Here is a 15,252-nt window from a genome sequence, read left to right as displayed (position 1 = left end):
ATTTTTATCTCCCTCTTCCTTTGAGGAGGGAGAGAGTGGTGTTTAGCTATCCTTCAGGATGAAACCACCACAACAGAAGAGGTCATACCATCCACCAAATGCAACAATCTTTACTACTACACATGTCGGTAAATAATTCTTTGTAAGTAATCCAAGACCTATGGTATCCTTCAGTTGCAGCTACTCAAATATATCACCTGATGCATCATCTGGCACAAAGATGTAACAGAGCAGCTATTCAGACCAAGGAAACCATTACTTTCAATCTTGCTTCCAAAGCTCCCCCTTTTTTGTGACTTTCAAACTATCTCCCCATGACTACTAGATTAGATAGGCTGGATCAAGAGAAATGGATAAACAGACATACTACCTAAAACCACACAGTACGTCCCAGGAGAGTCTGCCTGTGGGATGTTAATGGTACCAAGTCCACATAACTCTTTCACTTTTACCCACTCAGTACCCAGCAGAGACCAGGGGACAGAAGATGCAGGGGATGTGATGAATTTTGTATACAGTATGGGCCCCCTACCCTTGCTCCTGTATTTGTTATCAGCGTGAAATGATAAAGCCCGGTCAAGACAAGAGACACCCGGTTCAATCAGCGCAGGTCCTGGGGAGGGGAGGCAGGAACGGCTTTTACCTGTGTGTGACATGGTCAATTAGATGCTGCTTGAATACCAAACTCCACCTTTTTATTACATTCAGCAAGGATGCCTTGATAGGTCGAGCATCGACTTTTAACCAGCTCTGGAAGATGCTGATGGGCTCAATGTGATTCACCTCTTCGTAAATCTTCTCATAGGAGTCAATCTGCTCTTTGAATTGCTGAAGCGTGGGAGGTGTCTCAGGGACCCCATCCTCTGCATGAGCCTCAATTTCTACAGCAGTGAGGATGTGTCCGTAGAGAAGGAACTGGCGGAAGAACTCCTTTCTGTCATCACTGTAGAGGTAAGAGTAGTGGTCAAAGGCATTACGGTAATCGCAGCAGGCTGCCATCACAGCTTGCACGCGTCCCATCAGGTCATGGCGCATGTCAGCCAGATCAGCCATGTCCTCCATGTCAGCCTAGGAGAGAAGAGGAGAGCTCAGTGACAGCAGTGCCTCCGTGCTGTCACAAGGCACAAGGGAGCTCCACAGCCACCAGACCTGGTAGTGGGGGAAGCCACTGTGCTTGGCCAGCCTGGGCACCAGCGATGAGATCCGGTAGATGTCATTGAGAAGACCTTCCACCATGTCATAGAAGCCATCATTTGTGCCAGGGTCCAGGGAGGGACGAAAAATCACATCTGGGATCACTAAATCCAGCTGCACCTCAAACACAGGAGCAAGTCCTGCCTTGGGATCTGGTAAGGAAGACCAGAGACATCAGCATCTTTTACAAGCAGACAAAAATGATCTTGGGCCACCACTAACATCCACCACAAAGCACACAGTGTGCTCCATCAGCACACAGGCAGATGTGATTGTAGACACCTGCTCACTGGGTCCTGTGACATTATGCCTGCAAACAGCCCAGAGGAGATGCTGGCAAACTAGCTGATGTTCTAGTACCTACAGGAGATCAGACTGGAGAACAGATTAGACAAAAATGATTTATGAACTGGAAAAAATGTTTTGGAGTGAAGCCTTAAAGAGACCAGGCTCTTCAGCTAATCAAAAGGGAGTTTGAGAGCTGAACAATTACAGTGCATAAGTACTTGCAAAGGAGAAAAACATCAGAAACCCAAGAGGCACTTTAGTTTATTGGAAAAAGGCATGAAAAAAACCCACAGTAACAGGAAACTGAAGCCAAATTCAAATGTGAAATTATGTGCATGTTGGTGACGAACTTGATTCAATTCTCCAACTCAGTGTGTCTTCACATCCAAGAGGGAAGCATTTCTGGGATGTGATTTAGCCAAACACAAGCTGATCACAGCAGAGTTAGCATACCTCCACAGTGGCCTTAGGCAGGAGATCTGATACAGCTGACTCCTGAACCCACCTCTTCTCTTCACTGGACTGATGCTGGAAGACTGAGTTTTTCTTCCATGCCTTTCATTAGCAGAACCAGCTCATAAGACTGTCCACAAGTGGAAGATGGTAAAACCCTGATGCCTTGTGCATAGGAAGGCAGGAGATGGGTGATGTCCAAGCTGGTAGTACAGACTTGGGATGAATCCTCGATTTTGTCTGTCCAATCCCTGCAAATGGTGCATTGTCCTCTCCATCCCTCCCCCCTGTGACCAGGAGACCCACCCTGTCTGGAGGCTGCCCCAGTGCTTGCTATTGACAGTACAAGAGGCACAGTAAAAACTCAGGAAGAAAAGAGCAACTCCTAGACACAAGGGAGAGTGCAGAATAGAAACAAGTAATAGAGACCTGACTTCTGCAATGCTTCTTCCTCCAGCTCCATTCAGTGCAACCCACCTCTGCTGTGCACAAAGGATTCAAAATGCTGCAATCCCAACAGAGACAGACAGAAAAGCCATCGCTTCCCTTCCCCTCCAGCACAACCCACTGACCCCAGCCACAAACTGCATTGCTCCCATTGCAAAGAAAAGCAAGAAACCTCCCTTAGGCAAGACCACAGCACCATGACCAGAGGAGAGGGACCATCAGTTACCTGTATTTTCCAGGAGATACTTCAGTGAGCATTCAATGGCAGTAAAGAATCCGTCCAGGACTATCTCATCCACATAATCCACATAGGCCTTCCAGACATCAGATGCTGGGTCTGCAGTTAAGAGGCTCTGATTTTCCTGGAAGAAGACGAAGACACCTTCAAACACAGAAGGGCTGAGTCTGTCCTACAAGAGAGCTGCTCACAGCTGTGGACAAGTGCCAGTAAGCATGTGGATACTGGCCTCATGGACGGACTGGAAACCAGACAGATGTTACTACTAACATCTGACTAGACAGATGACTACTTACTTCTGCCACAGACTGCTTTGTAACCTGAAACAAATTAAATAACTGAAGGTAAAAACAAACTCAGTGCAGAAGAGACTTAGCAGCTCTGCAACATATTTTCCTCCTCCTTTGAAGTCCCAGAGGTCAAGGCTGCTTTGCACACCTGAGGCAGAGAGTGCTCAAGGGTCTAACAGGCTCATTTCAGTGCGTGAAAATCCAGCTCTGGGCATCTCTTTGTTACCTTGAGTGGACCAGGCCTTCACGGCAGACTGTTTACACCTCTGCCCTACAAACAGCCATCTTGAGAAGACCACAGAGCTTTTAAGTTCAAGAAAGGGTTTCTTTAAAAACCTCAAAAACAGGGAAAGGTTGGGAGCAGAAGACAAAGGGTTTGCCAACAACCTCCCTCCTCAGCCCACTGTGCTCCCTTCATCCAGTTGAGCCAGGAAACTCAGGGTTTTCTGGGTCACAGCAGAGACCCATCCCCCCAGGGTTTCCTCCTTACATCCCCACGGGGCCAGGCTGTGTACCCACTTCCTTACCCATCTCAGCAGCCTCCCAGGTTCTGCTGTGATCAGGTCCCCTGCCCTGCCATATCCTCACTGTTGCTTCTCCTGCCCCTGCAAACAGTTCTGGCGGTGCCACCATGTGAGTGACGCCTGCCCTCCTGCCATCACCACAAGCCCATGCTCTCCTTGTCCCCCCCCAAAGGAGGTGTCCTCATCTTATGGGTGGTAGGTGGAGGGGTCTGAGCCTGTTACAGGAGTGGCAGCAGAACAAAATCCTTGCCCCAGCTGACTGCAAAGATAAGGGCGTGAGAGGCCCAGGACTGACTGCAGACAGCAAGGCACAGTGAGCAGCAAGGGCTTGGTGTCCCAGGGAGGGTCAGCCAGCTCTCTCCAGAGTCCAAGGCCAGATGATGACCCTCAGGAGAGGGCCTCTCAGCCAAAGTGCTGTGCCCAACTTGCAAAGCACATCACACCAGGCAGGTGAGAAGCAGAGCTTTGGGGTTTCTCCTGCACTCCAAAGAAGACTCAGCAATGGCAGTGTCGCTGGAAAACCACACGATTTTGGGTAGCAGCTTTTCTCCCGTCACTTAGCTTTTCCCTGGATTGTCAGCATAACCTCCTGCTCCCTCAGTGGGAAAACAATTCTGAAACTGAAAGGTCAGCTGCAGCCAGCTGCCTTTGTATTTTCAGGTATATATTTTGGAGGGAGATTTGTCCTCTGACTGGGATCCCAAAGCCTGATGCGTGACTCCCCTCTAGCGGCTCCACGAGAGCTAGGGCTTGTTCACTGGGCTGCAGCTGCTATTGTTCCTGCCCTGAACTGGGTCTCCAGCAGTGCCCAGTCAGCACTACCACACCATCCAGTCACACCAGCTCACTCATCAATACTGTTGTTAATTAACACCGGCTAAATCTTGCAAAGGAGTTGAGAGTTAATTTTAAGTTGAAATAGGTCTGGACAATTTCAACAGAGCAGAGAGAGACACAGAGACTGTAATGAGACAACAAACCCCTGGGGATCACACCCACCCCTCACCTTCAGCAGTGAATGAATCCTTAGCCCTGACTCTCGGACCAGGCCGTAGCGCTTTTCCAGACGATCCTTACAGTCATCCAGGTTCAGCAGTGACTCCTTTTTACCATCTTTCCTCTCAAATATGGGTGACCCCCATGATCGCACGATGGTCTGGATTTCCTCAACATTGTTTTTGGCTTTCTGTGTCCTCCGCTCAAGGTCATGGATAGCATCCATCACCACATAGATGTGATCCCACACACCTGGCCAGAAATGAAATGACTGAGTGCATTTTCAGAGCTGCTGGTACAGCTTTTCACACACCATTAGACTTTTTGGCCTATGGTCTCGTGTATTTCTTACCCATCATTAATGCAGGACTTACCATCACAACTGACAGAGCAACTCCCTGCTCCAGGCTGCTGCCAGCTCTGTCCTACCTCAATAAGCCACAGCACAGTCACCAGGCTGTGCAATCCTGTCACCATCACTAGAGTAGGGACCTTGCACCCACAGCACGGTCCCAGGCACCAGTGAGGGTTGCGTTTAGATGCAGAGAACTTAGGGTAGGAAAATCCCTCTATCTGTGTTGTGCAATAGAGCTCCCTGGTTAAGATTCTTCAGCATAAGGTCTTCTGCTTTGCATGTTCCCAAGGGAAGACACTTGTTCATACCACAAGCCTGATGACAGAAATATATATTCCACCAGTGAGCAGTTTGCTTTCACCAAAAGGAAACAAATTGTCTTCCTCTGTTCTGCTTTGCAGTTAAAACTGATCAAGCAAGAACACTGGTTAAATCATGCCATAGTCATGCAGCTGCATGGACCTGCAGCTGCAGTATTTCAGCCTTCAGGAAAAGTTATCTAGGTGGCCCTGCCCCTTACTGGGACAAGCCAACCCCAGTGCCAAATGGCTGGACCATTGGTTCCACTCCCTGCACGACTGGGAGAAAGCAGCACCTTGGGTACACAGGCATGCAGCCACACAAGGGCTGCCTGGGCTGGCACAGGGTGGCCAGCACAAACAGGAAGCAGAGGTTTCAATCTCAGCCTTGCAAGCTCTTACAAACCCAAATTTGGTCCTCTCTAGACTGAACCTGAAGGGAGTAGAATCCCACCCACAACCCCAGCAGAGCAAGGCGACAGAAAAACAGCAGGTAAGCAGGGCGCTGCCCTTCATCTCCCCAGCACTGGTTCTGCTGCCATGCTGGGAACTGCAGCTGGGAACCAGGTGACAGATGTTGGGCGCATGGAAGAATGTGATGAGACCCAAGGGTACTCATGTTCCCTAACACACAGCGAGCTCACCCTCCATCTTCCAGTTCAGTGTTTCCTCTGCCTCTTTCAGCCTCAGGTCAATATCCTGCAGCTCCCCCTGTATTAAAGGGTACTCAACCTCCAGGACTGTCTTCAGGATCTTGTTGTATCTGTTCGCCATCAGCTCCAAGTTGGCCACCATCTGTCGGTACAATTCCTTGGAGGAATAGATTGCTGCAGCTGTTGGTGGGATGTCTCCCATCTGGCTGCCGGACAGGTAGCTCACCTCCCTCAGCACTGAAAACAGCTGGAAAACAAGACAGAGCTGAACACAAGACAATCCTCCCCATTTAACTGGCAGACGCTCTTCAATCATTTCTGAATGTTTTAGGATTTTTCTATTGTTTTGTTCACAAATCTGCATGCTCTGAAAAGCACCCAGACACCTCATAATCTGTACTGTTTGTCTTCCTTTGATCTCTGCCTCTGATTTTCTTTCCTGCCAAAGACAGACAGCTTTGCTAACAACCAGGCAAGCAAAGCCATGCAGCCTCTAAAAGCCATGATGAACTCTGAATCTCTCAGCCATGCTCATCAATAGTCTTTCAGGGATATTTTGTCTGTGAGCAGAGCTTAGCAAACAGTTATCTTAGAAAAAGATAAGATGGACCAGACTCTGGTTCTGTTTTTTTTGCTGGGACTGACTGGCTTTAAAATATAAACAAATACCATGGCCCAAACCCAGCGACTCCTGTTTCAGTGTGTCCACCTTCCAGCAAAGCCTTCTGCTGCTGACCTCTCCTAGCCCAACCAAAAGCACTCAGTGCCACTGCATGTTTGAATAGTGATGGGCTACACTAAGAGGGTTTATTAAATTATAAACCCAGTATAAATGTATTCTTGCAACAAAAAGAACAGTGAGATCTTCCAGCATGATATATCACTTTTAAGACTAAAAATCTTCATTCAGTTTATTGGTAAAGTGCTCCTGGAACTGCACATGTTGAGAGGGCGACAAAAATTTGGCATGTTGTACAGGCAGCATCCAGGGTGAGGACCACTCCTGACTGTGGCTGAGCTTGGGGGGCAGCTCTCTAAAAATCACTCTCTTGTTAGGTTGGCAGATTGTGTCATCCCTTCCTTTGAAGGCATGGGAAAGAAATCACCCTCTGATCCCATTCTAGTAGTGCCCTTTAGTCCCAATTCCCTGCCCTAATTTCAGACAGGAAAACTGGGAAGCTGCAGATATAAACAGAAGAAGGTGAAGCCATAAATCCATGGACTGAACAGCCAGGAGTCACTGCCCTGGGTGACCCCAGGGGCAGGAAGGGGTTCCTGAAATCTCCCCAGCACCATCTTACATTAGTCAAAATGTGACACCCAACAGAACTGGCCAAGACACATGGACAGCACACTTCCTGGGAAGTGAATTCATAATACACTTAGAGCATCTTCAGTACCAAAGTAACAACAGATGCAATGAGAAGAAGGAAAGCAGGGATGAAGAAGGGTGCAGAGGGCACTCTGGAAAGGGGGCTGAATGAGAATGGAGCGGGAGGAAAGGGAAACACAGGGGGCTGAGGGAACAAGATGGCAAGAGAGATGCAGCCAAGTTCTCCTCCGTTCTTCTTTGTACTGGAAGGTCTGGGACTTCCCCACCATGGGGCTGGAGTTGTCTTCTCCTCACTCTCCTTCCTCCGTTGAAGGCAAGTTCTGGAAGACTCTTCCACACTGAAGGGGTGGAAAATACATTCTTCTAGGCAAAATGAGGTGCTCACATCTATTCTGAAGGGGATGAAGGGGCAGCTAAACAGACATCTGGGGCACTGGACAGTTCTCAGTGTGAAAAGATGAGAAGAGCAGTGCAGAAACACTCAAAGACTGCCACAAGGGCTGAGAGCAGGCATACTCAGCACATCACAGGCTCCAAATCCTCTCACCAGGTTGGAAAATATCCCCTGAGGCCATTTGGCTCCCACCTTAGCATGGAGCTTCCAAGGAAAAAGACAAATCCTTTGGCTAAGGGCAAAGCTTGAATGAGCTGTAAAACCTAAACATTTTAACTGCAGCATACCCCAGGAAACAGAAGTTTTTGATGCCAACATGTCCCTAGTCCCTAAGATTCCACCTCTCCCCATTAAATGGCATTTTTACATTTCACAGATCCTGGCTCCCACCAGGCCCCAGAGGCTCTTAGTCCAATACTGGTATCTGCCCTGGAAAAGGTCCATCCTACCTGAGCTCAAGACAGGGTTTTGAGAAACCCTAGGGGACAGAGAAAAGATCTTAAATCTATTCTAAGCCTCATGCACTGCAATAAAGGAAAACCAACAGGCACAATACTGCAGTAACAAAATAAATCCTTCATGGGGTATTTTATACCTGTCCAGGAAACCCAGAGTTCACATACACATAACATGAACCCTCCTCTGTAGATGATGCTCCAACAGTCTCCAAACCAGTAGCAAGTCTCATCTGAAGATACCAACACCAGTTAAACATTGGGTACTCTGGGACTTTCTGTGACTGGTTGTCACTAGAATTTGCCCTGTTTATATCTTAATCCTGATAATTTATCAGGAGATAGAGCCCACAAAGAGGATGGTAAAATCATGTTACTTATCATAGAAGAGACTCCACAAATGTCAGCAGAACAGATCTGATGCCAATCCCACCAGATCTCACTTACATGACGGGGTACACTGAGAAAAAAACTGCACAGCAGGAAGACATGCCCACAGACAGGCAGGAATGGTAGCTGGCAGCAGTTTTTACCTGGGGATCAAAATTGACTGCGATCAGTTTGGTTTCTGGATCTCGTCGGATGAGTGGTTGAGCGAGGTTGTACTGTGATTTTTCAGAGACCGTCTGGGACCAGTCTACATACTGCTTTTCCTGATACCTGTAGGGGAAAAAAAGTAAAAAAAATAAAAATAAAAAATCCACCATATAGCTACTGAGCCCACAGGATGTGTGTATAATTAAATGAAAGTCCATTTCTGAGGGCTGAAGAACATGCAGGATGGAAAAACTCATCCACACCATTCCCACAATTAACTTGATTCCAAAGACAAATACCCCAAACCAGTGACAGAGTCAAGTCAGGAGGATAAACACCTAAGTACCACTTTTAACAGATTGGGAGATATACTTGCTCATTTGGCCTGAAGTTAGATATTTTAACCTAACAGATAAACAACTACTGGGCATTTCCCAAGTGTCTATGCAGGACAGGTGCCTCAAACCATACAAATCCTGGGGGGTGGATGCAGTTGATCTCATTTCTCTTAGAGAAGGAGACCATCAGCCTCATGGAAATGCAGCACTTTTTGAAATCAGTGACACTTCTGGGGACTGAAACTAGGTCCTGCTTCCTTGCATGACTTGTACAGTACCAACCACCCAAACAACAAAGTCCCTTCTGAATCACGTTGTCACCTGAGTGCTCTGGGAAATGTCACCCAGAAAGCACCTCTGGTGAAGTCACCCAGGATCTCCCCTTCTGAAAGGCTGCACCACAACTATCAGCTTTTTTTTTTTTCCTTCCCCCCAGCTTTTTTTTTTTTTTTTTTTCCTTATTTTGATCATTAGGAACAGAGCTGCTTCCACCTGCCTGGTGTTCCCCAGGGGTCAGGTGTCTCAGCTCTCTTCACTGCTGACAGACAGCAGGCCCTGCAGAGATGTGTCCTCACTGGGGAGGTGGTCTCATCCCAAGGGAAAGCTCAAAGTGATCAGTCCAGATTTAATGTCAAAATTAAAGTCACTAAGTGAGGGACAATAAATCTACTTAGAGTTGTGGAAAATACGTATTACAGCCAGTGTGGATACATGCTGGGAATGGGCACAAGCAGCTCAGACTTCCAGTGAACTGCAGTTTTCTACCACAGCAGCTTCTACACCCAGCAGAATCTTGGACCAATGCTAGGCTGCACGGAACCCATTCTTTCCAATAAAGTTTTACGTTGCAAGACATCACAGAAAGACTGTGGCATATAGCAAAAAGATTCCTCCTCCTCTCTCATCAGAAGACCTCTTCTGACTTAGAAAGGGACATCCCAGGCCTTGGGCTTGCAAACATGCTGGGAGGTGGGTTAGAGAACATTGTTTCATACAGCTACAGCCTGCCCTGCACCACCCCTTACCTGTCAAGCAGCTGGAGTATTTCTTCATACTTTTCTATCACCCTTCTTCCTTCAGCAGAGTCCAGGCAGCTGGTAGCACAACAAAAAAGCTCAGCGTTACTTTGCCCATGGAAACGTGTGTTTAGCTCTGTAAGACTGCAGTCTGTATCCACCCCCTCCCCGAGATCACCCTTCAATTTGTAGGGCAGACTGGGGACATTGCATTTCACCCCATCATATCACCAAAAATCAATTTGCTGCACAAAGAGTGCACTGGGGCTTGGGCAGCCTCTCTTGTGTGTTTGTATGGCAATCTGCAAAATAGGAACCACATACAGGGAGGAAGAAGAGATCAATACTACTGGAGGAACAATGGCCTCTTGAACATATCCAATGCTCCCAGCTTCACATACTGGGCTTACACAGAGTATGGCAACCCCTGTTTATCAAACAGCACTTTTTGAGTTTAAAGATTTGTGTCCCATAAACCACAGGAGCGAGGAAGAGCAGAGACATCCCACAGCGTAGGAGTCAGGACACTAGCCACACTACCTAGGCTGTACAGATGCCTCCAAACCGAGGGAGGCAACCAGTCAAAGTAATTATTTTAAGAATTTTTCTACAGGTTCACCCACAATTTCCAACATTCCTGAAAATAGTTGCTGATTTTGGAGAATATTTTGACAAAAACTAAATCAGCTTAAAACCTAGCAAACTCCCAGTGAGCTCAAAGGACACTTTCTGTCTACTGCAAGTTCAGCTGAAAGCACAGGAAGAGCTCAAGAGGTCACCACTGGACAAGCAGTGATCAAGCCCCAGCAAAAATATCTTTCTTCTGTTTGAATCCTTCTCCAAGTTGTATTGCAGGAAACAGAATCATGTCACTCCTGCTGCACGCATGTTATTAACTGCTCTAAACAGAGGGAAGAAAATTAATGAAAAATGCAGGTCTGGGTCCTTCTTCGTGGTTTGCGAAATTTGCTATTCAGATTCAAACAGGATATGATAACCTGGGCTCTGTGCTGAGGATGGTCCAAGGACCTATCTCATTGCATTGATGTCTGTATTATTGCAGAATAACAGTGCAGTTAAAGACACTTACATAATGGCAGCACACAGTGAGAGAAGGCTGCAAATATTGGACATTAATGGACATGGCTTATTTGGGTCAAGCACATTAAAAAAAAAAAAAAGTGGATCCATTTACTCAGAATCACCTCTAGCACAAGCAAAGCTATTGCTGTGAGCCACAAGGTTCAGTCCCTGGGGTGTCTTCAGTTTTCCTATGTCCGACACTGTTTTGCTTATGGCACTTTTATATGCTGTCTCATCAATGTTTAAATCTACAGGTGGTGTCATCAGGTGTGGTAGCTGGCAGATGCAAGTGTGGGGTCACATTTCTCCAAGAAGACCCACAAGAACAAACATTCGGGTGAAAAATATCCCAGCACTAGTTTCTTTCCTAGGTCTTGGGAGATTTCTCCCTTGTTTAACACTGAGCAAGTTGTCTTCTGCCAGTGCCCAGGTCACGTCCTCACGTATTCACCAACTTGAAACTCAGCTCTTTCGGCCTATCTTAAAAGAGTCCAGCCCAGCACCAGTTGAGCAACCAAGCAAAGGCGCTTCACAGCTTGGGCAATCCCAGAATCAGAGCTGGAAGCCCAGGACTGGATTGTTCCCAAGGAGGTGCTGGAACACACATGCAGCGGGGTTGCTGGGGAAAAGGTTCCAATATGTCTTTCAATTGTAACCTAGAACTATGCCTGAAAGCCGAAAAGTCCACGTAATACCCCACTGTGCCTCTTAACCACTTCCAAACAAATCCAGTTAATGAGTTCCTTAAAAAAAGATTGTAGGGAAGTTGAAAAGTGCCGGTACTATCATTTCACACCTCTTTGACCAAGAAATATTTCAGCTATAACCATCGAATAACATTCAACACAGAAAGAAAATCAGATTGATTAGAGAAAAGGTATCAAGATGGTCATAAAAGACTTAGCCAGACACGCACGGATGCGTGATGTGCCGGAAGCAACCAAACTGTGCCTGGATTCGTGCTCTCAGCTCCCGAGCCCAGCCCAGCGCTCCAGCTACCACCGGCATGTTCTTGTGCACAGGAGGGGATCCTGGGGGGGGCAGATTGAAATGATATTTGTCTAAATACTGCATTTGTAACCTCAAAGATGAATGAAAAGCAACTCATCTACGTAAAACCATGCTGACTTCCCAGCTTGCTCCCTTAAATCCCAGCATCTCATCCACTGATGCAGGTCTGCGACCAGGAAAGGACTCCTAGTGCCTCTGGACCTTGAATAAGGACCTGGGAATGTCTCCAATCAATTGAGAAGCCCAGTAAACATTAGAAATGGAGCTGATACAGAGGCATCCTTTGCCTGGGATGCATTACCTGCTCCCCCCAACCACTGATTTAGGGATTTCTGACCAGGAGCTAGTTCTGACCATCTTGTCTCACATCCACTTAACACCCTGTCGTGTGAAGGGGTGTAGCCAATTAACTGTTACAGGTCTGGTCAGATTCCAGGTACTGAACTATCACAATCACAGATTCCCCAATAATGCAGTAACTATTATGGGTCTGGTCAGATTCACTAAATTAGCACGGTCACGGATTCACCAATAACATATAACCGCCCTTACTCTAGTTGCGTTCAGTGAGAACTATCATGGCTAGGAACAGTGCACAATTTATTACAGCAACAGGTACACAGGTTTGGATTGCCAGTGATAGTTACGGTCTGCAAAAGCAAGCTAGCATGCATGAAATACACAGGTGTGCAGCCTGGAAATTAACGTGTTAAAAAGGCTCAAAAACTCCATAGAGATTTCCAAGTTTCTGCGGAGACACACGGTATAACCAAAATCTCACGCAAAGGCATCCCAATGGGGGGAAAAGAGAGCCTCAGCCTGTCGAATGATCCCAGGAGTCAGGAGGTCCTCAGGATGGTGTATTCCCTCAGGATGGTATCTCCCCTAACGATGGTATCTTCCCTGACATCCCCTCTCTCTTAGTCCAATTTATATTATTTTCTATCTCTTAGGTGGAGCTTAAGTGCCTCTAGTCAAGCATATCTTAGTTATGATTGGTGAAAAGTTTTCCCATTTCTATTTAAAGGTATAGGCTTCGAGAAATTCAGGGCGCATGCTCAGTGAGGGGTGGTCGCACCTTGGAGGAAGGTAGCTTTAGAGATGGAGGTGTGTTTTGGTATTATAATGATATTATAATGAGCAAAAGTACACTAGGGTACAGCATTTGTCAAAACATGACAGGTCCTTGGCTCAGGGTAGCAAAAAGTGAAGCTTATCAGTCTCGGTGTGCACAAGAACAATTGAGTCCCCACCTGGTACGGAGCCTAGCCATGGTGTCTCCACTCCACTCTATGCTCCGTACTGTTCCTCAGAGCTAGCACACCAGGTTCCCCCATCACGATAGCATCTAAGGTTGGAAGCCTAGGGAACGCTCAGGTAATGCAGCTACGCCCTACCCTGAAAGCCTCTTCAATGCTGTAAATTTTCTTTAAAATGTGAATGTCAGTTTTATTTTCCTAGTTACTTTAGGCAATTGCACCACACCCCCCTTAAATTAATCTCCTCATTCCTTTTGTTAACCTGTGCTAATTCCACCAATGTTGCCTCTTCTGGATCTTGTCTGCTTCCTGTACAAGCTTTCTGAGTTGAGTGAATGGTTTGTTACTCAAAAATCCATGCATAATCTAATAGAACCCTACCCATTCACTCCTGTTACAGCACACATGGGAAATACTAAACCTGGAGAAGGTTGATTAAACCTTTGGTTACGAACTCCCACTTGCATACTTTGTATTTACAGTATTCCAAGGGAAACACTGTAAATTCACATTGTGGAGCACATTAGTGGGTTTTCAAGCCCCGTGGAGTGTTAAAGGCAGCACATAAATGTGGAGAGAAAACTCCTGTCACACCCTTGCTAGGGGAAAAACACAGCAGGTATCTTCACCCTGAGCTACATACCATGTATACACATACAAAAGGATATTCCTGCCCCCCAACAGACTATTTGCTTTAATACTAAGAACAGAGATTTCCCAGGCATTTCCATTTCCACCAGGAGATGTAGCAGCTGAAAATTTTTGCAGTGGTTTTCTGGTTTCCCTAGAAAATACAGATTATTTTCCCCCAAAAATTCATCTAAATCCAATTATCTATATAATCAAATTTACTCACCGAGCTCCAGCTCTGCCTGGATGTGCCTGGAGTAGATCAAACTAGCATCATTCAAAGCACTGTTGAACATGCTAAAGAGGACAGAGTATTTGTCAGCAGTATCTGCAGCGATTACTGGCCGCTCCAAAAGGCTCCCATACATGTACAGCAACTGTGCAAGGAAAAGAAAGCAGGGGGAAAACAATCACAACCCTGATTTCTGCAGAGAAATCCACTGGGACTTCCTCACTAACCCAAGTGCTTCACTAATGTGCAACAAGGGGGCACATGGGAAGGGGAATTTCTTTTCTTTACCTATTCTCTCTTTTCTTTACTCTATTCTTTCCAGATAGCTCTCCCCTTATTACAGAGCTCACATTTTCTCTGCAGGTGAACCATATCCCAATTGTCATTTTTCAAACACTTCAAAATTTGTTATTTTCTCAAAAATAACCTGAGGATAAATACCATCATTTTCTACAATTGTTTCAACAAACGCTTACGTTAAGGTTTTTCAGAAAATACCCATTTAGTTTTTCTGCAAGATTGATTCATTGGTAAATAAAATAGCCTTATTTCTAGAAAACCTGAGCTTCCAGAACTGAAATCTGAAATACACCTGTGTACTACTGCATTCAGCTCTGGAGCCCCCAGTATAAGAAGGTCACGGACCTATTAGAGTGAGTCCAGAGGAGGGCCATGAGGATGCTCAGAGGGCTGGAGAAACTCTTCTGTTTTGAGAGGCTGAGGGAGATGGGGTTGTTCAGCCTGGAGAAAAGAAGGCTCCAGGGAGACCTCACAGTGCCCTTCCAGTGCCTAAAGGGAGCTGCAGGAAAGCTGGGGAAGGGCTCTATCAGGGGCTGTGGTGATAGAACAAGGAGTAATGGCTTTAAACTAAAAGAGGGTACATTTAGATTACATATTAGGAAGAAATTCTTCTTGATGAGGGCAGTGAGACCCTGGCCCAGGCTGCCCAGAGGAGCTGTGGGTGCCCCATCCCTGGAGGTGTTCAAGGCCAGGCTGGATGGGGCTGGAGCAACCTGGTCTGGTGGGAGGTGTCCCTGCCCACAGCAGGGGGGTTGGAACTAGATGATCTTTAAGGTCCCTTTCAACCCAAACCATTCTATGATGTTTGTATATTAACAGTAATACCCAATTCATAGCAGCATTTTTTACTAGAAAAAGCATAATTCCTCCAACTCATGGACAGAAAAATAAAACTGGCAACTGAAAGCATGATTTGAACAATTTCTT

The 15,252-nt window shown here is 46.5% G+C and overlaps 1 protein-coding gene across 1 annotated transcript in view; it reads right to left on the bottom strand.

The window, feature by feature from the left end:
• Nucleotides 1-15,252, bottom strand: part of DNAH9 (dynein axonemal heavy chain 9) — a 194,174-nt gene that overhangs the window by 167,946 nt on the left and 10,976 nt on the right. Inside the window, exons 8-16 of the mRNA XM_032199711.1 lie at nt 14,020-14,170; nt 11,810-11,924; nt 9,820-9,888; nt 8,453-8,579; nt 5,729-5,984; nt 4,441-4,682; nt 2,609-2,744; nt 1,150-1,346; nt 644-1,068 (exon numbers count right to left, since the gene is read on the bottom strand). Coding sequence (XP_032055602.1) covers nt 644-1,068; nt 1,150-1,346; nt 2,609-2,744; nt 4,441-4,682; nt 5,729-5,984; nt 8,453-8,579; nt 9,820-9,888; nt 11,810-11,924; nt 14,020-14,170 — 1,718 coding nt within the window. The remainder of the gene's footprint in view (nt 1-643; nt 1,069-1,149; nt 1,347-2,608; nt 2,745-4,440; nt 4,683-5,728; nt 5,985-8,452; nt 8,580-9,819; nt 9,889-11,809; nt 11,925-14,019; nt 14,171-15,252) is intronic.

The sequence above is a fragment of the Aythya fuligula genome, chromosome 18 (assembly GCF_009819795.1).
Source record: "Aythya fuligula isolate bAytFul2 chromosome 18, bAytFul2.pri, whole genome shotgun sequence".
Classification (NCBI taxonomy): Eukaryota; Metazoa; Chordata; class Aves; order Anseriformes; family Anatidae; genus Aythya; species Aythya fuligula.
The sequence above is the reverse complement of the archived record's forward strand: the minus strand, read 5'-3'. Positions and strand labels throughout refer to the sequence as shown.